The sequence below is a fragment of the Elephas maximus genome, chromosome 19 (genome assembly GCF_024166365.1).
Source record: "Elephas maximus indicus isolate mEleMax1 chromosome 19, mEleMax1 primary haplotype, whole genome shotgun sequence".
Classification (NCBI taxonomy): domain Eukaryota; kingdom Metazoa; phylum Chordata; class Mammalia; order Proboscidea; family Elephantidae; genus Elephas; species Elephas maximus.
In genome coordinates, this window is record NC_064837.1 from 42,494,975 (window position 1) to 42,515,074 (window position 20,100).

Genomic DNA, 20,100 nt, shown 5'->3' on the forward strand with positions numbered 1-20,100 from the left:
ATACAGTGTTAGTTCTTCCTAAGAAACGTGGGGACCTAAAGCAAGGCTATAATACTATGATTAAAGAACTATGGTACCAATTGTCAACCCTGGAACGTAAATGAAATATTTAAGCTGGTGTAATGAATGTCCCCAGGAAATAGTGGCTAATAATTAGTACACCCCCACCCCCAAGTAATACTGACAATCACCTGAAGTGCTAAGCCCAGAAAAGTCCTTTCATTTCCATAATCATCTTTCCCAAAAGATTTCGAAGTTCAATATTCACTCCATGAGACCTTACCACTACCACTCGTATCAAGCCAAATGACATCCATAGCTCATCAGAGCCTATTTAGCTGACACCTTGAAACATGTAGAGATGTACGCTGGGAAAGGCAGAAATACTAACTAGGGTGAAGCATGAAGTATATCTGCCTGTATTATTTTTGGTTACAGACAGGTGTTTCCAATCTCTCATGTTTAGTCTTGAAAGAAATGGTTAGTGTGTACGTGTTTGTGTGTGTGTGTGTGTGGTGTGTAAGGCGGGAAGAACCACATACACCTATTTTCAAACAAAAGTTGCCATGTGTTTATTAAGACATTTCTGTTAATGTAAATAAGCGCAACTGGCTCCCAATAAGTCACTATACACATTCAGGAGATATTCTGAAAAGATGTATCAGGATGGACTTCTCTTGTGGCTCAAATGGATCTGAGGAAAGAACAGAAGAAATTACTTACCTAATTAACAGCTGCTGGTTATCAACAAACATCATGCAGTGGTGATGCAATTTGGGGAGGCAGGATAGCTGGACTGCTTTCCCTATCTGGCTAAAGCTTTGCTCAAAATTTCTCTGCCTTCAAAAATCCTTTCCCTAATTTATCTTCCTGTGCACTGAGAGTCTCTCCTTGACATTCATGCATCTCAAGGAAGAACAGACCAATTGCAAAGCTCAACCCCGTAACTACTACCGTATCTCAGGTCAATCAACCCAAGGGAAGGGAAGCACAACTTATTATTTTAAATACTGGGCAGAAAAAAAGCCAGCTATTAACTAGCTGTGTGATGCAGGACAAGCCATTTATAATTACTCAAGAGACATACACAAAATAAGAGGGTTTTACAGTTTGGCGGTTCCTCAAAAAGTTAAAATATAGAGCTACCACATGACTCAGTAATTCTGCTCTTAGGTATATACCCAAGAGACTTGAAAACAGTGACATAAGCAGACACAAGTACACCAATGTCCACTGCAGCACTATTCACAATAGCCAAAAGGTGAAAACCCAAATGTCCATCATCAGATGAACAGATAAAATGTGATACATACATACAATGGAATTACTCAGGCAAAAAGGGAAATGAAGTCCTGATACATGCTACAACACGCGTAAATCTTGAAAATACTATGTTGAGTGAAGTAATCACAAAAGACAAATATTGTCTGATCTCAACTATATCAAATACCTAAAATAGGCAAATGTATGGAGATGAGAGTTTAACAGTGGTTACCAGATGCAGGAGGGAGGGGGATAGGGAGAATCATTGCTTAGGAAGCGCTGGGTTTGTTTATGGTGATGGAAAATTTGGCAATGGATATTGGTGATGACTGCACAACATGACTGATGTAAGCAGTGTCACTGAACTGTACATGTCAAAGATGTTGAATTGGCAAAGGTCGTGTTCTCTATTTTTACCACAATTAAAAAATGCAGAGAAAAAAGTAAACATTATTTAAAAACAAAAACAAGAGGGTTTGAGTTCAGGCAAGTTATAATCCTATCTGAAGACAGGTATCTATTAAGTCTATTCTCTTTAGTGGATTAAACACATTCGGCAATTACAATCTGGATGCCCACTATTGAACACTTAATTAGCAATATGACCTTAAAAAAGCACAGCCAGACTGCTGTGATTTGGGATTAGAAATTCCCAAGGAATATTCAAGTCCAGCTAGACGCTTCCTGATCCACTTCTATCCCACTCCCCTAACTGCAGATACAGCAACTCAGGGACAGAGAAACAAATGTGAACTAATGTGGTCCCTTCCCCCAACTGACAGCAATGGGTGTAACCTTAAAACCTGTAGAAATAATTAAAAAGGATCTTCTTACTTCAAATAATCTCTTCAGAAGTCTGAGTAATGATGCAACCTGAAATAGTAAAGATAAGTCATCTAAACAACTTTTTAATTACGGACAGTATTGTCCGTCAGATCAATGAATGGCATTTGCGAAGATTTATCCTTTTCACAGGAGCATATTATGCAAAAAAAGCTTGTAATCACAACCCTTCTCACCAGGCACCTAGGTTCAGACTCCTGAATCTGACATTCTGAAGGATCCTGACGCTTCAGATTCTAGATAAAAGCATTGAGCTTGCTCCAAAGCGTCAAACTGGAGTCTCTGAAATACCTGGTCAGCCATGTTCAACAGAAACACTGTCAGTCCAACCCACTTGCTAGCATAGCTAGGAACAGTCACACCTGAGAGCAAGGTTCTGGTGAAAAAAATCTAACAGCCTCTGGAGTTCACTTAGAGAAAAGGAAAACTCAATTATTATAATAAACCAAAGCTGCGGAAGACAATTTCTAAGTGCAATAAGAATCTGCATTCTTTCATAAAATCCTCAGATAGAGGATCGCTCGAAAACTGAAATGAGACTGACGGAATTATCAATTTCCTGGTATAGCCCATTTTCCTTTCAAAGTAAGCAGAACTTCAAACCACATTACTGTTTGCTATATTCTCTTTTCACAAATATCTACTCAAAACCAATTTAATTCCTCCTTTTTCTTCACCCCAGATTTCAGTTTGCTTTGAGAGCAGGCCTTCCCTAAAGCATATAAACATAAACACAGGGTTCTATGCAGCATTCATTATCAACACAAAAAGCCAGGGAAGGAGGCTGTGATTTGATGCACAGGTTTCCTGCTGAAAACTCTTTAGTTGTCCCCGAAGACACACCTTGTCACCTATAATCTTCTAGCAATGATAGTTAGATTTTGTTTTGTTTCTGTTTTATGGCTTAGTATGTTGGGTACAGAAAAGAAACTGGACAGAGCATATAACTTTTGGATAGTTTTGTAGTTAACATCCTTATTTATAGCTTACAGATACAGGCAAAAAACATCTTTTTAAAAAATTACTTAAACCTAGTGGAGTGAATAATGGATTGTCAAATGAACAAAAGTTAATCTAAACCCTAGTACTAAAAAAGTGGCAATATTATTAAAGCAGCTACTTCTCCTCAATCTGACATTCTCAAAATAAAGCTTACCAAAAAAAAAAAAAAATTTTCTGGTGAACTTTGTTGCTAGCAACATTTTATGATAGAAAAATGCAAATTTTGTTAAATAACGAGGATGACAGTCAAGCTGAATGCTATACAACTTATTAAAGGCTAGGAATACAACAAATAGTATCTCTTCACATTCTCAAAAGCAGTTTATAAGTATCTCTGACTTTTAAACATAAATAATACCTACCGATACATCAAGGCCTTGCCCTTCTCATTGCCCAGTGCAAAATATCCACTTCTGGGAGAAAAATCCATGGTATGAACAAGAGAAATATTCTTCCTTCTAACAACTGGAAAGTTTGAAAATACTGTACAGGAAGGAAGGTGAACCTGCAGGAGATAATAAACTTCATATGGAAAATTATATTGTGCTTCCCTAAAAAGCTAGAAATACAAGTATCATACCATCCAGCAATCCCACTCCTAGGAATACATCCTAGAGACATAAGAATTGTCACACGAATAGATTTATGCACACCCATGTTCACTGCAGCATTATTCACAGTAGCAAAAAGATGGAAACAACCTAAGTGCCCATCAACAGATGAATGGGTAAACAAATTATATTACATACATACCATGGAATACTACTCAAAGATAAAGAACAATGGTGAATCCCACAAACATTTCATAACATGGATGAATTCAGAGGACATTACGCTGAGTGAAATAAGTCACTCACCAAAGGACAAATACTGTATGAGACCACAATCTTTGATGATTTTGGGAGAGCAATGGGGAAGGGAAATCACTAATAAGTGGTAACTTTTGAAAGACAACACACATTATAGGGCAAGTCAGTACAACTTGACCAAGGCAAAGTCATAGATGCTTTCTAGACACATCTGCTTTGATAGGGATCACAATAGAGGGTGCTGGACAGAGCAGGAGAAAATGCAGAACAAAATACAAATTCACAAAAATGGACCAGACTTATTGGTCTAAGATTGGAGGAACACCCATGATTACTGCCGCTGTACACCCTGGTACCTCACAAGTGAAGCCACTCCCAAAGTCTACGTTCCAAAGATTAATCCGTTCCAAACCTGTTGCTGTTGAGTCGATTCTGACTCTATAGGACAGAGTAGGACTGCCCTATTGGGTTTCCAAGGAGCAGCTGATGGATTCAAACCTTTTGGTTAGCAGCCAAGCTCTTACCCATGGTGCCACCAGAGCTCCAGAAAAAGATCAGACAGGCCTATAAAGCAAGGGGTACCACAAGTGAGGCATGTGCTTCTCAGTTCAATCAAGTATATACAAGGCCAAATGGGCAGCACCTGCCCAAAAACAAAGACGGCAAGGAGGGGCAGGAAAACTGGACAAACGGACATAGAGAATCCAAGGTGGAAAGGGAAAAGGGGAGAGTACTGACACATTGTTGGGGCTGCAACCAATGTCACAGAAAAATTTGTATAAATTTTTGAATAAGAAACTAATTTGCACTGTAAACTTTCACCTAAAACACAATAAATTTTTTTTTAATTTAAATTGCAAGAACTAGGAATTTGTATTTCTTAAATTTTAGTCTTTATTCCATCCTTTTGCTGAATGAATTCATTTTGCAAAGTGAAATCAAAAAGTTCATTTTGATTGTGAGATATATAAAGCACAGTTCTCTTAATGTGCCAAAGCATTCCAAAATTAAATTTTTATTTTCAATGTGCTATTACTTGAGAAGAAAGGAAGGGAAGAAGTGAAGCAAGTTTTTTTGATGCTTTTCATGTGGCTCTAGCATAGTGGCTGACAGGCTCAAATGTTTGCTGAATGAAGAAACTAATGTGAAAAGTCAACGGTGGTATCCACTAATGCTCTAACTTAATGACCCAGTAAAAAATTTTGATCACAGGGAAAAGATACTATGAACATTAAGAAGAAAGAAACTGATTTTATATGACTAAAGCCTAGCCAAAATCATACCAAGTCTTCTAATATTATAAAATCTTCTCTTTACACTTTCGTTTTTTGGCTAAGTGATATGCTCTTTGCCTTTTGCAATTTCTCCTTGAGAAGGGCTAAATCATGAACACTTGGTTCATCAAACAGTATCCTGATTTAGAGAGCGCCAAAGCTCCCCAAAGCCAGGCCAAGTGTAAAGAAGGGCACTGTCTCTCTCCAGGAGACCCACCTTCTGGAAAAAATGGGCCCAAGTCAGACAGGTAAAACAAGTCCTCGTTCAGTTTGTCAATGAATAAAACCCAGTGGTGGAAGCAGTTATTTTAAGCAGACTAGGATGGTTACAAAAGAGCCCTGGTGGCGCAAACAGTTACGCACTCCACTGCTAGCTGAAAGGCTGGCAGTTCGAGCCTACCCAGTGGCTGGGGAGGACAAAAACCTGTCGATCTGCTCCTATAAAGATTCTGTAATGGGACAGTTCTACTCTGTCACATGGGTTTGCTATGACTCAGAATCAACTCGACAACTGGATGAAAATTCTCACTTTTATATGTTCTCCAGCTCTTCCAAGAGATACAGAGTCTTCACATTCAAAAAGACACAGTTAGCATTCAGCTATTTATCTTGGTAGTCTGTCATCCTCCACACTTTCAGATTAGACTTTATTCCATTCAATCAAGGTGGTTTTCACAGACAAGTATTAGGTAAAACTCAATGCTATAAACATCTATTAAATAGGTTTCAGTCAGTCACGTATTAGGCCCAACTCCCTGTGATATACACCTATTGACTGTTTTGTCAAGAAAGTTAAGTTTACAGAGACTCTCCCAGCCAAGTTCAATTATTCTCAATTCTGGCTGAAGGCAGACGTGCCTGCACAGCCTGGCATCGATGCTAAGGCATTAGTGCTAATGAGAAATGGTCTTAACCCATTTCAGCTACGAAAGTGGCAGTACCCCGATTTGATTTTAACTTTTGAAGTTCTTAAATACTCCCCTCTATACAGGTTCTGTAAGAAATTGAGTGTTAAAAATTTTTTTAAAAAGTACTTCATAAGCAGACTTTGTGTTTTATGCAGAGAAACCAGTATATGGATATCACAAAATGTATTCATACTCAGTTTGGGAATGCACATGATATGAATTTTTGACAAGTCATGTGGATTCCTAATTATGTTTCCCTTAGGTTATTATAAGTTTGCATCCTTATATAAGTAAGCATGCAACAACGAGCGATCCAAAGCATCATGGGAGCAAAACATCAGGAAACAACTATTTGTTGTGACTGCCAAGAACAGAGCTGTCCTGTGCCTTTACTTGCGTTTCCACCAGACATGCCACTGACACTCTTCAACTATGCCTCAGATATTCACTCATTAACCTTCCCAGCATGACTCTGAAGTTCAGCTAGCTGCTTTTCTGATTCTTCCAAATCAAAATACACTGGGACCAATTTTTCTACGTGATTGGCTTCAAGATAATCGTATCAAACCAATCTCTCTTATTTCCAACATAAACTGGAAAAACCCAGTCTCCTAATTTGGATTCATGTAACTTTATAATTAAGTCAATTGCTTATTACAAATAGGGAGTTCACTACAAGCAAAAATCTGAATCTAAGACACACAGCAATTTTTTAAAGCCCATTTTTATCAGAAGGAAGCTGTGGTTTTGTAGCTGAATAAGCAGAACACCAGAAATGCTATGGTAACTACGTACATTTACAAAGTCTATAATATGAATGCTGTCCCCATAGACATGGTACCTTCATGCAACAAACCTACACAACAGTACACCTGTACAGCCACGCATCACACAACACACCCGGCTGTCCCTTTTGATAGAAGATAAACACCAACTTATCAACAATGTCTTTTTAAATGTTATCCCTGCCACTGACTTGGATATCGGGGTGGGGGCGGGGAGGAAGAGGGATGTTTACAATGACCTCCTAACAGACTCAATAATATCTGCTTGCAAAGTTCTACAGTGTAATCTCTCAGGCGGTGATTCCATCTGATTAGAAACTCTGCCATGTTCAGACCTCTCTTTATGACCCTTGTATTAAAAGCTACAATTGAACTATTAATTAAGAAGCAGTTCCATACAGACCCAACTTCTTTATCTCAAAAAGTTCCCTTATTTCCATCATCATTTCTGTCACGATACTTAAGGACCAAGATACCAAGATTCAACAAGTAAAAAGCTCACTCATTCTTATTTAATGAGTAAGAAATTCCACAACTTTCTATTACATCCACGACTGTAGATGTAGTAATAATTTAACTTCTGGGTCCTCTTCTGGTGCAATGGTTTAGATTTATACCGACTGCTTTGTGCAGGGATAACAGAACCATTTGGATCATTATAAGTGCTTGTATTTGATAATACTAACATTCCTTCACTGAGACATTTTGAAGCTGCTGTGCCTGGCTTCTTTCCATTAGATATTATGGTTGACTACCATTTAAAAAATGTGATTTGGATGTTACTAACGAATTGCTTGTGTGATTTTGCTACAATAAAAAAACATAAAGGCTGTCACGATCACTGAAGCAAACTAGGCAGAACTAACTACTATACGTCTTGCAGAATATATAATGTCAACAGGAGATAGACTCCATGGTTTTCTTTAACAATTTACTACCATTAAAACGATAAAAGGTTGATACGTACTAGTACACCACCCCCAATAGAGGAATGGGGATTTTAAAATTGAGTTGAATTAAATATTCTCATTTACGAAATGATTCATTCAACAGAGAGGCAATAAAACTCAGTGCCATTTTTTTCAAATACTTTTTCCAACAGAATCCTCTCCCCCCACAAAGAAAACGTTATCCAGAATTCTAATTTATATCATGGATAAACATGAAGCTTCTATGATACAGGTAGAAGCTTAGCCTCCTCCTTGCCCTTCTTGCCATATGAAGCTCCTGGGCAGGTTCTAGGGCTCTAAGGAATTCAGTTTAAAAAACCCTTAAGTAGTAGGAAGCGTAAAGAATCTAGAATCACAATTCTGTCATTTATGGAGCCGTTGCCTTTAAGTTAATCCTTTGAGGACTCCTATATGGCTCAAAAATCTTGTTGTAGAATTCTTTCTAAGTCTTTCTAACCTAAACACTATTGTACAAAGCTGATGAGGTATATACTACATGCAAGGCTCGTTGCTAAGTGAGCAAGGTAAAAATAACACAAGTCTTGGAAACACTATGGGGCAATTCTACCCTGTCCAATACCGTTGCTGAGTCAGAATCAACTCGATGGCAACAGGTTTGGTGTTTTTTTCTTTTTTTTTGTAAACTGCTACAATCTGATGGTATACACCTAACAATAACACTATGCGATACTGTTATTCAAAGTTGTATGCCTTCTGTATACCTAGTGCCCAAAGCAAATGTATGTATGTAACCAATGAATGAAGAAACTGGTTCTGCCCAAAGGGGTGGAAAAAATCAGAGATGGGGTGACACATGAGCTGAACCCCAACACTATACAGAAAGGAGTTAACAGCAAGCCTGAGACTGCTATCCTTAGAAAGGCCTCCTTACAAGGTTAGCCCTTGAAGGGCATCAGAGAACTTGGCTGGTAAACAGTTCCCTACACTGATATGAAACTTTCCTTGAATGATAATGGTGACTCACTTTGCCTAAACAATGTGGTTTGTGCAAAACACCTGCATTCCTTCTGGGAGTATGAAACTTTGGTATGTGCTCGGCAGAGGGTACCTACACGACCAGCCCAAAATAAATATCTTGGACACTGAGTCTCTAATGAGCTTCCCTGGGAGACAAACTTCACATGTGTTCTTACAACTCTTTGCTGGAGGAATTAAACATGTCTGTGTGACTCCTCTGGCAGAGGCTCCTGGGAGCATGTACCAGGTTTCCCCCAGCCTTCACTCCTACAGCTTTTCCCCTTGCTGATTTTGCTTTGAAACCTCCTTGCGCTGTAGTAAATTCCAGCTGTATGATTATATGCTGAGTCCTGTGAGTCCCTCTAGACAATCGCCAAGCCTTAGGGGGAGGTGGGATGCCTTAGGGACCCTGACACAGAAGTATATTTACAAGTGCCATCTAGCTATTCAAACTGCAATATTTTCACACAGTCTATTTTCAAGCTCGATTTATTCTCAAGATCTAAGAACTGCCTCTACTCCATAAGATAATAGGCCTTAAAAAGGTAAAAAAGGAAAGAAAACTAGAGGAACAAAGTGTTTGCCTTAAATACAACCCTTGATATATATACCAGATCTCATGCTGAAAGCAAGCCCTGAAAATGAGGATGATCGCTTAAGAGGTAACTGAGAACGGATAGCAAAGTCCTCCCACATGAACTGACTTAATGCAAATTTGGTGGCTATGTGTGTCATTTCTACAGCCACACACAAAAGCTACAATACTAATAACTTCTACTTCAAAAGAAGTCCTTCTTTTTAAAATAATCCAACACTCTCCTTTCCTGTTACTCTTCCATGTTAAAAAATTGTCAGTGATAAAAAGCGTGAGGAAACATTACCAATCTGACTGCTTCTTTCATTTTTTCTGAAGCAATTGCCAAGATTTCTGAAGTAGGATTGAAGGTCAGAGAAGTAACACCTGTAACCAAGTTCATTATAGCTTTTATCGGCTTTGGGTTTGTTTCCTGGAGACATGAATCTTGATTGTATATGTTTACCACTCCACAATTAGAACTGCAAAGAGAAAAGGGAAAAATGTAAACTGCTGAACACTACAGATTAAAAACAAGTAAAAGGGCTTTCACAACCTAAGGGAATACAGACGTTACCCTACAAGCTGATATTTGTAGGAATCATAATGGTGTTACAAAGAGACCAGCAACTAGAGAATTTATTCCAAGACAAAAGCTATAGCAGTATTCTATCAATTCTACTTCGCTCTTGCCAAACTGTTATTAAATGTAGCAGCTTTGCAACTGCAGGTCTAGCTAGAAAATACAAGAAAAGCATACAATCTCCATTACTTATTCCTTCAATAAATGTTTACTGAGTCAATTCTACTGTTGTCAAGTGTTGTCAAGTCGATTCCAACTCATACTGACCCTATATACGACAGAACAAAAACACTGCCTGGTTCTGTACCACCCTCACAATCATTGCTATGTTTGAGCCCATTGTTGCAGCAACTTTGTCAGTCCATCTCATTGAGGGTCATCCTCTTTTTCGCTGACCCTCTACCTTGCCAAGCATGATGTCATTCTCAAGGGATTGGTCCCTCCTGGTAACGTGTCCAAAGTTTGTGAGACAGAGTCTCACCATACCCGCTTCTAAGGAGCATTCTGGCTGTACTTCTTCCAAGACAGACTTGTTTATTCTTCTGGCAGTCCATGGTATATTCAATATTCTTTGCCGACACCATAATTCAAAGGCAACAATTCTTCTTTTCCTTATTCACTGCCCAGCTTTCGCATGTATATGAGGCAACTGAAAATACCATGGCTTGGGGCAGGTGCACTTTAGCTCTCAAAGTGACATTTTTGCACATTTTAAAGAGGCCTTTCACAGCAGATTTACCCAGTGCAGCACGTCATTTGATTTCCTGACTGCTGATTCCATGGGCATTGACTGTGGATCCAAGTAAAATGAAATCCTTGACCACATCAATATTTTCTGTTTATTATGATGTTGCTTACTGGTCCAGTTGTGAGGATTTTTCTTGATGTTGAGGTGTAATCCATACTGAAGACTGTAGTCTTTGATCTTCATAAGTAAGTGCTTCAAGTCCTCTTCACTTCCAGCAAGCAAGGTTGTGTCATCTGCATAATGCAGGTTGTTAATGAGTCTTTCACATTCTTCTGCATACAGTCCAGCTTCTCAGATTACTTGCTCAGCATTGACTGAATAAGTAATGGTGAAAGGATACAACCCTGACACACAACCTTTCCTGATTTTAAACCGCACAGTATCCCCTTGTTCCGTTTGAAGGACTGCCTCTTGGTCTATGTACAGGTTCCACATGAGCATAATTAAATTTTCTGGAATTCTCATTCTTCAAAATGTTATCCACAATTTGTTATGAGGCACACAGTCAAATGCCTTTGCATAGTCAATAAAACACAGGTAAACATCCTTCTGGTATTCTCTGCTTTCTGAGTATCAGCAATGATATCCCTCACTCCATATCCTCTGTTGATGTATTACTGCAACCATTTTGGAATGTTCTTCAGCAAAATTTTACTTGTGTGTGGTACTAATGATACTGTTTGATAATTTCCACATTAGGTTGGATCATCTTTCTTTGGAATGGGCACAAACACAGACCTCTTCCAGTCGACTGGCCAGGGAGCTATCTTCCAAATTTCTTGGCATAGACGAGTGAGTGCTTCCAGTGTTGCATCCGTTTGCTGAAACATCTCAACTGGTGTTCCATCAATTCCTGAAGTCTTGTTTTTCATCGATATCTTCAGTGCAGCTTGGGCTTCTTCCTTCATACCATCAGTTCTTGATCATATGCTACCTCCTGAAAATGTCAAAGGTCAACCAATTCTTTTTGGTACAGTGACTGTGTATTCCATTCCTTCCATCTTCTCTGGATGCTTCATGCATCATGTAGTATTTTGCCCATAAAATCTTTCAACACTGTAACTTGAGGCTTGAATTTTTTCCTCAGTTCTTTCAGCTTCAGAAATGCCAAGCATGTTCTTCCCTTTTGGTTTTATAATTCCAGGTCTTTGCACATTTTATCATAATACTCTGTCTTCTAGAGCCACTCTTTGTCCAACTCTATGCCAGGCACTATTTAGGTGCCTGGGATGCAAAGGTGAACAGAAGAGACCAAGACCTCCACTCTCACAGTGTTTATATCCTACCTTTCATTCTAATATGTAAATAATAACTGTACTTCCCCTATCTATACCTTCTCCACTTTTTATTTTATTATGTTTGTGAGAGCTTCCAAAACAGTGCTGCGCAATAGCAGTAATAGCAGACATTATATTTTTGCTTTTCTGGAAACATCTAGAGTCAAAGGTTATGAAAGTGATCATCCACTTCAAGTTTACCAGCAAAGAATCATATCCAATACTCTTAAAAACGTAAATCCTAATGACCTCATATTAGTACAGCAGAAGCATTTACACAAGAACTTTAAACTTTTTGATCCCAAAATTCAGACTACCCTAATTGTTATGGACATTATTTATAAGGTACAGGAACAAGGCACTTGTAATTCCCAAATGTTTAATACAAATTTAATTGTAATTACAATATAAGCCTAAAAGATGCAGCAAATTAAACCACAATCTCACATGGGTGTCAAACACGTATTCAGCTAAGTGCAGTCTTGTTCCTACCACTCAAAACATCTCATTTATTCACAACAATGCTTACTGATTGCCTTCAATGAGCCAGGCACAATTCAGAAACAAGATCAACTGAGTTCACATGAAAGGTCCTAGAGCTTGAAATCACAGCCAACACACGAAACAGTACGTTAGAAGTATTTAGCACTTTATAAAGTTTTCAAACTACTTGCATATACATTCTCTCATTTAATTTTAAGTTGAGCTAACTGTATGTATGCACTTCATCCTAACCACTCAAGAGAAACAGTATATATCTTTAGTTTATAAAATATCATGTTTTCCTTACATTTTTTACTTGGACCTAAAATACCTGTTCATTGTAATTTACATTACATTTCTTTTCTTGCTAAAATCTGATTTATGCCTAAATCCTCCTTGATTAAGGACAAATAGTTATAATCCATGTAACTGTCTTCTAAATATTAATTATAAAGCAAATCTTATCACCACAAACACCAATGGCTCCTTAAATAATGCCAATTAATACACATTTGACTACTGCTTAACTCAGTGGACCAAAAATGATACAAGGTAATTAAGCATTTTGATATATGTAAACTTATTCTTACAGTGGTATTTGGGCTAAAAGAATATAACTGTTGTGAGAACTCAATAAATGATACAGAATTAAAAAAAAGAATATAACTGATTCTAATACGCTACTAGGAGTGGTCAGTGAATACTTCTTGAATGAGAGCCATATGTTCAGCAGTATGCCAAGTGTCACAGGAATATAAACTATCAGAAGAAATTTATCCCAGAAAAAAATGTACATGCATGAAATAGCCAGGGATAAAGAATACAGCACTAAGCTATATCTGTGTCCAGAACCTCAAAGAAAGGAAAGAGAGAAACATCACTATGAGATGAAGTTTTTCCAGACAAAGCTTTGTAGAAGAAGCGGGACTCAAGCCAGGGCTTGGGAAGGCAGACATTAGATGAAAAAACAGGGTATCATAGGTTAAGAGAAAGACCAGGAACAAAGGGAGAAATAAGCGTTCTCACTAACCCACCTCTATACTCCTGACTGAAGGAAGAAGGCATGTCTACATGACTGCTGTCCCCCCATCTCCAACACAGCTGGCTGAACTAGCAGTGGGCTCTGAACCAAGTGCAGTAATCCATTAGCAGATCAACAACCATACAGTGCCCTGGTAAACAAAGTTCTTCCCAAAAGGAATGATGGCAATAAGCCAAATCAATCTCTCTCATGAACTGGGGCTAGGAAACGTGCAGATGGTGGGAATCACAGCTGAAAAGACATACAGAAACTACACAAAGGGGCCACAAATAAATTAGTATCATGAAGAAAAAGAAACTAGATAGAACAGTGGTTATCAACCAGCGGTCATGTGGCAATGTCTGAAGACATTTTTGGTTGTCATCACAAGGCAGGTGATAGGGTAGGGGGTGGGAGGGTGGTGCAACTGGCATCTGGTGGCTTAACATCCTACAACACACAGGACAGCCCCCACAACAAAGAATTATCCAGCCCAAATGGCAACAGTATTGACGTTGAGAAACCCTCAAGTACAGAAAAAATGCAGGCCAGGGACTCGTTCTCGAACTTCATAGAGTGTAAGAATCACCTGGTCTGTGAAAAAGCAGATTCCTGAGTCTCGTGTCCACCCTCACCGTGCTCCAGCAATCTGACTCATGTAACTGGGATGAAGCCCAGGAATCTTCGTTTTTAACCACTTCAGGTACACTGATGCTGGAGGAGTATCTAAGGACCATACTTAGAGAATATTCAAGGGTAAGGCAAACTGTTAAGGGCAGGACCTGTACATAAAAGCTGAGGGTGGCAGAAGCTGTAGTACCATAATGGCAGAACATAAACTGCTGCTGAGGGACTCAGACAGAGTCTAATCCCTTGGGCTGCTTGAAACCTTCAGTGCCTAAATCCTATTCCAATCTTTGTGTGGCCTTACTATATAGCTGTTTTCTTCTCCTTTATTGCCATGTGAAGATACCCTAAGGAAGTCTGCTCCTCAAATTAAGAGTCTAAAACATAACCACAGCCACCTCTCCTCATAGTTACCCTACAGAACCTGAGACCAAACAAGATGAAAACAGACTCAAATTCTCTCCCTTTCTGAAGTAAGACTGAACTCTACCGATTCTCCTCTCACCCTCAGTCACCTTCACAGTCACCTCTTTCTTCACTGACTCTTGTCCTCAAGGTTCTGTTTAACTCTTCTGGGTGTTCGGCCCTGCTGCTTCAGAGTGTGACTGCTTCTCTCCCACACCTCATTTTCTAAGCAGTCACCAAGTACATTACAAACATCTTTTGCCTATTCCCCTATTCCTACTAACCCAGTGATGGCCCTCATTACCTGTTGCTGAGATTACTGAAATGATCTCAAGACTCATGTCTCTCTGCCTCTCTTTCCCTTCTAAATGCTGTCACCAGAATTATCTACTTCAAACCCTAAAATTCAGATTTGATCATGACTGTCTTGTTTAAAAACCTTGCCTACTTACCTTTGTGGCCTAACCCTAGGAGTCGCCCCATCTACACTTCACTCTCAACAGTCTTAAATTCTCTCACCTCCATACCTTTATACTTTTCACTATTTGCAATGCCTTCTCTGAATCCCAGCTGCCCTCAAAATGCCCAGCTCAAGTGCCAGTTATTTCCAATAAAACTCTTATAATACAAACATGTCCTGAAATGTTCTCTAGATGAATTTTTGTAAAATGAAACCCACTTTATATATCCAATGGGAGTGCTATAATTAATGGACTATTGATCCCAGACCTAAATCATAATGAATCTCAGCCCTGAAAGCATCTAATATCCTTTTAAAATCAAAATATTTGGGAGATGGCAATGTGAAAAGAACACAGAAATGGGAACCAGACAACCTGAGTTTCAGACCCAGTTCTACCAACAACCAGCTTCATGAATAACAACCAATAAACAGAAATTACCTACTTCTTAACTGTTTCCTTACCAATAAAATGGACTAGAATAGCATTATCCTATAGAACTTTCTGCAATGATGGAAATGCTCTACATCTGCACTGTCCAGTATGGCAGACACAAGTGGCTACTGAGCACTTGAAATGTGGCTAGTGTCACCACGGAACTAAATTCTTTAAGCACTTTAAATGTAAATAGTTACCTATGGCTAGTGGCAACTATAACGAACATGCAGGATTATACAACTGCTAAGAAACCATCCAGAAATTAAAATCATGTACATAACCAAATGGAGCGATAACAGAAAAAAACAATTATTATGAAAAAAAATAGATACTGGAAATGCCCTAGATACAGAGCAAACATGAAAGAGAAACTTCTTGTCTGTTAGCTTTAAGTTACCGAAGTCTAGCTTCCACATTCTCCAAATCCGAGTAGATTATGGAAATCACAAATATCTTAAAGCAAAGATTTTAAGCCAAGGGTTTACAACCCAGATATAAATGGGAAAAATAGCAATCCAACGCACTTAGAGACTTAAAAACGTAAAAAGGTAAAACGTAAAGCTATATAAAGCTGATGCACTGAATGGTTGAAGCTGCTTTTCCAAAGGGATTAAATATGCAACATGAAAGGATTCATACTCAAGACAAACTAGACTATTAAATTTCTTTACTTCTTGGAAAGCCCCGTCCTATATTTGAAAACACAAACACACATAGGTATACCCAGGAAATAGGCAGTACAGTGGTTAAGAGCTCAAGCTTTGGAGCCAGACTATTTGGGATATAATTCTGGCTCTACCACTTACTATTTGTATATTTGTGCAACCTTAATGAAGTTATTTAACTCACAGTGCTTCAGTTTACCCACCTATGAAGTGGGGATAATACCTATCTCATGGAATAGAAAATGAGTATTAAATTATTTAATATATGAAAGGTACTTAAAACAGTGTTTGGCAAACAGTAAATGCTGAAAAAAATTTGCTATTATCAAATACTTTTTTAATTATTACTTATAGTAGTTTGAAACAATTCAGATAGAAATCATAGTAAAAAGAGTCTTTATGTATTTTTTAAGAAGCTCCTGAAGACTACAGTTAACCAATCTCTACTCACTAAATAGGGCTCTGATCAGAAAACCTTAAAATAAATACTGTGACCTACAGTTTTCAAATGCAAAGACCTCAAAGTGGTTTACAGCTTGCACTCCCCCTCCCCCCAGTAAAACCAGGAGCCCAAGCTTGCGACCTGTGCTGAGACTGCAGCACAAGCTGTTCCTAACTTCTTCACTGTAAGCAGAAAACATCAATAGCAACAAAAAGAACAGGATTCTCCAAGTCATCTAGGACGACACATAAATTTTGGAGACCTACCTTCAGAGGTCAGTAAGGGCCTATGTACAGAAAGGGCTTTCCCATGCAAGGGAGAGGCAGCCCATGTCTCAACTCTTTCCCGTTCTTCACATACACTGCTTTGTAGTTTGTACATAGTGAGCTATCAAATGCTTTTGTCTTTTTTAAAAAATGACTGACTTCTAGACCAGATTTAAAAAAAAAAAGGTTGCTGTAGAGTCAACTCTGACTCATGGCAACCCCATGTATCGGAGTAGAACTGTGGTCCACAGGGTTTTCAGTGGCTGATTTTTCTGAAGTAAATCACCAGGCCTTTCTTCTAAGGAGCCTCTGGGTGGCCTTGAACTGTCGACCTTTTGGTTAACAGCCAAGCACGTTAATCGTCTGCATCACCCAGGGACTTCCTAAGCCAGATAGGAAATCATAAAACGAACATTACAGAAGATCCAGCAAAGGTACAACTCAACTACACAGACTGCCTGGCGGAGTGAGAAGGGCACTGCACCTGGAAAGGCAAGACCACAGCATTCAAGATCCTACTTCGTCAGGGATTTCAGTTGTGTTTTACAGAATGTTTTGGCGCATCAGTCCCCCACCTATAAAATCAGGTTAGTCCAGAATGATTTCCCAAGTGTGTCCCAACACTGACGTTCTATGAAGTAATGTGGAAATGTCTAAAAACATACGGTGATTAGATTAACCAACCAAATCCAGTGCCATCGAGTCGATTCCAACTCACAGCGACCCTATAGGACAGAGTAGAACTGCCCCATAGAGTTTCCAAGGAGCACCTGGTGGATTCGAACTGCCAACCCTTTGGTTAGCAGCCCACCAGGGTTTCCAGATTAACCAAAGCCATAAATAATGATAATGTGAGCTCAAGGACTCTTTTATTTACAACATTCTTAGTTTCCGTATTTCCCTATCAGATCAAGATTGTAAATAGAAACATCCACTTTGAGTCAAAACAGTGGATGAGAAGAGTTCAAGATACAAACTAACAGATGAGTTTTGAGATCAAAGAAGAGTTAGTTCCCAGCAGCAGAGTCCAAAGCAGAGGCGTTCCATACCAGTCCTCAGAGAGGAAGAAAGGGAAGACAAGCAGCCACTTGGTTTCAGCTTCTCCTGCTTCTGCCCTGGCTCCTCCACCACCAGTAACTCTCCCCACCTGGAGAGTTAAATTCCTCTAACAAGGATAAAGCCTTAATTTACAGGTTTAACCATAAAAACCTAGCAATGGTCTTTAACCAAGCACATCAGAATTCAATTACACTGAAGGGCAATTAAAGTCAAATGAGCTTAAGCTACTAATGCCGGATTCTTTCTTGTCTGGGTCCTTCAAAGAGGATTAGTAAAAAGTGACACAAAAAGAGAGGGCAAAGACCAGAAAAAGACTAACTTCATTGGTTTCACAAATCTGAGGGAAGGTGATTTTTGCGCAGTTATTCTTGCCCCACAGAAACAAAAGCAGTTCTACTTAAAATCACTTGTAATTAGCTTCAACCTCAGTCTTCACTTTAAAGGAGCTTTGGTCCCAGAAGATTTGCTAATTCACATTACTCTGGCAAATGCTTAGCTCATGCTGAGCTCACCCTCCCTAAAGGTTTGGAATAGGTGTGGGGGCCAGGTGTATCACAGGAAAAAAAATTGAAAAAAAAAAACAAAAACAAACCAAACCCACTGCCGTTGAGTCAATTTCGACTTACAGCAACCCGACAGAACAGGGTAGAAATGCCCCATAGGGTTTCTATGGCTATAATCCTTACGGAAGCAGGCTGTCATCTCTTTCTCCCATGGAGCAGCTGGTGGGTTCAAACCGCTGACCTTTCAGTTAGCAGCTGAACACTTAACCATTGCTCCAACAACAAGTTACCTGTCACTGTCCTACTGCCTATGGCAGATCTACACGATGCAGGTCTGGTCTCCAAGCTCCACAGGCTGGTTCTACTTTCCTTTCTTCCCAGGCCCTAAAGGGAGGAGCTGACCAATTTCCAAGTGGTGGGGATATTTACAAGCAGTTTCCCCAATTTAACCTTAAAGGAGAGAGTGAAATGAAGAAAGAATGGAGGATATGCTATGCTTTAGACAGCAAAATTCACTTGCCCCCTCACCGCAGGGAAGATTTGGCTGAAATCGCTTTAAGATTCAATTGTGTTTGGTCTATGAAAAATAAATATCCACTTCTTGACGTTCTTAAATTACTGGGGCTGATGAGTGGTTTAGTGAGATAGTTTAGAATTACTGGTAAGTGTCCAATGCCTCCCCCTCCAACTCTGCATCTTTCAAATCAAGCAGGTAAATAAAGCCATCTTTTCCTCCATATAGTAACCAGTTTTACCAGTAAAACACAGTAATACGTGTTTTAGATAATTTTTAAAGTTTCCAAATACTAACAAACCACTTCCAAGGAACACATTCTTTGTTTATACCACCTATCTAGATGAAAGGAAAAATGCTTTTAAGTATCTTTAAGACTTAAACCCAAAGTTTAACTTCCTCATCAATGGCAAGAAGCTGAAAAGAAGAACAGGAAAACTTGATGTGATCAAATGGATATTACAGATATAGGAAAAAATACAATGGTATAAGGTAGTTCAGTATTTTCTTTGCTGAAGAGCTGATAAACTACCATTATTACTAAACATTGCATTAAGACCATAAAATGCAAAAGGCTCAACTGGGTTTACTGATTTCACATTACTAAATGGTTTATAAACAGAACTACTCACGTACCATCTAGTATAGTCTATTCTTTAATATTTTCCCATAACCACAATAAGATTAGGGTTGTATTACAAGCACCTCTCTTTACTTACCCACAAGCCACATACTGGCCATTCCTAGATGTGGCAATGCTTAATCCATATAAACTGCCTTCATCAACAAATCTGTTAAGGCATTTCCTAGAGTTCACATCCCAAACGTAAACTTCTCCATCCCCTGCATTAAAAAGACAAGATGATGGTCTACTTAATTTTGCTTTAAAACTGAAAGGCAAATGAACAGTAGAAAAAACTAAAAATAAAAACCTACTAAAAAATCTCCTAGTTCTATAAAACTAATCTAAAAGTATTTCTTATATACATTCACATATACAGAAAACTCCACCCTTAATTATTGTTGTTGTTAGGTGCTGTCGAGTTGGTTCTCATAGAGACCCTATTTACAAGAGAACAAAACACTGCCAGGTCCTGCACCATCCTCACAATCATTGCTATGTCTGAGCACACTATTGCAACCACTGTGTCAATCCATCTCACTGAGGGTCTCCCTCTTTTTTGTTGACCCTCTACTTTACCAAGCATGATGTCCTTCTCCA

At 38.8% G+C, this 20,100-nt stretch overlaps 1 protein-coding gene across 1 annotated transcript in view; it reads right to left on the bottom strand.

The window, feature by feature from the left end:
- Positions 1–543: 543 nt before the first annotated feature.
- Positions 544–20,100, bottom strand: part of UTP18 (UTP18 small subunit processome component) — a 41,624-nt gene continuing 22,067 nt past the window's right edge. Inside the window, exons 10-14 of the mRNA XM_049860731.1 lie at positions 19,598–19,721; positions 9,694–9,868; positions 3,471–3,613; positions 2,098–2,136; positions 544–694 (exon numbers count right to left, since the gene is read on the bottom strand). Of these exons, the coding sequence (XP_049716688.1) occupies positions 2,112–2,136; positions 3,471–3,613; positions 9,694–9,868; positions 19,598–19,721 (467 nt within the window). The 3' untranslated portion in view covers positions 544–694; positions 2,098–2,111. The remainder of the gene's footprint in view (positions 695–2,097; positions 2,137–3,470; positions 3,614–9,693; positions 9,869–19,597; positions 19,722–20,100) is intronic.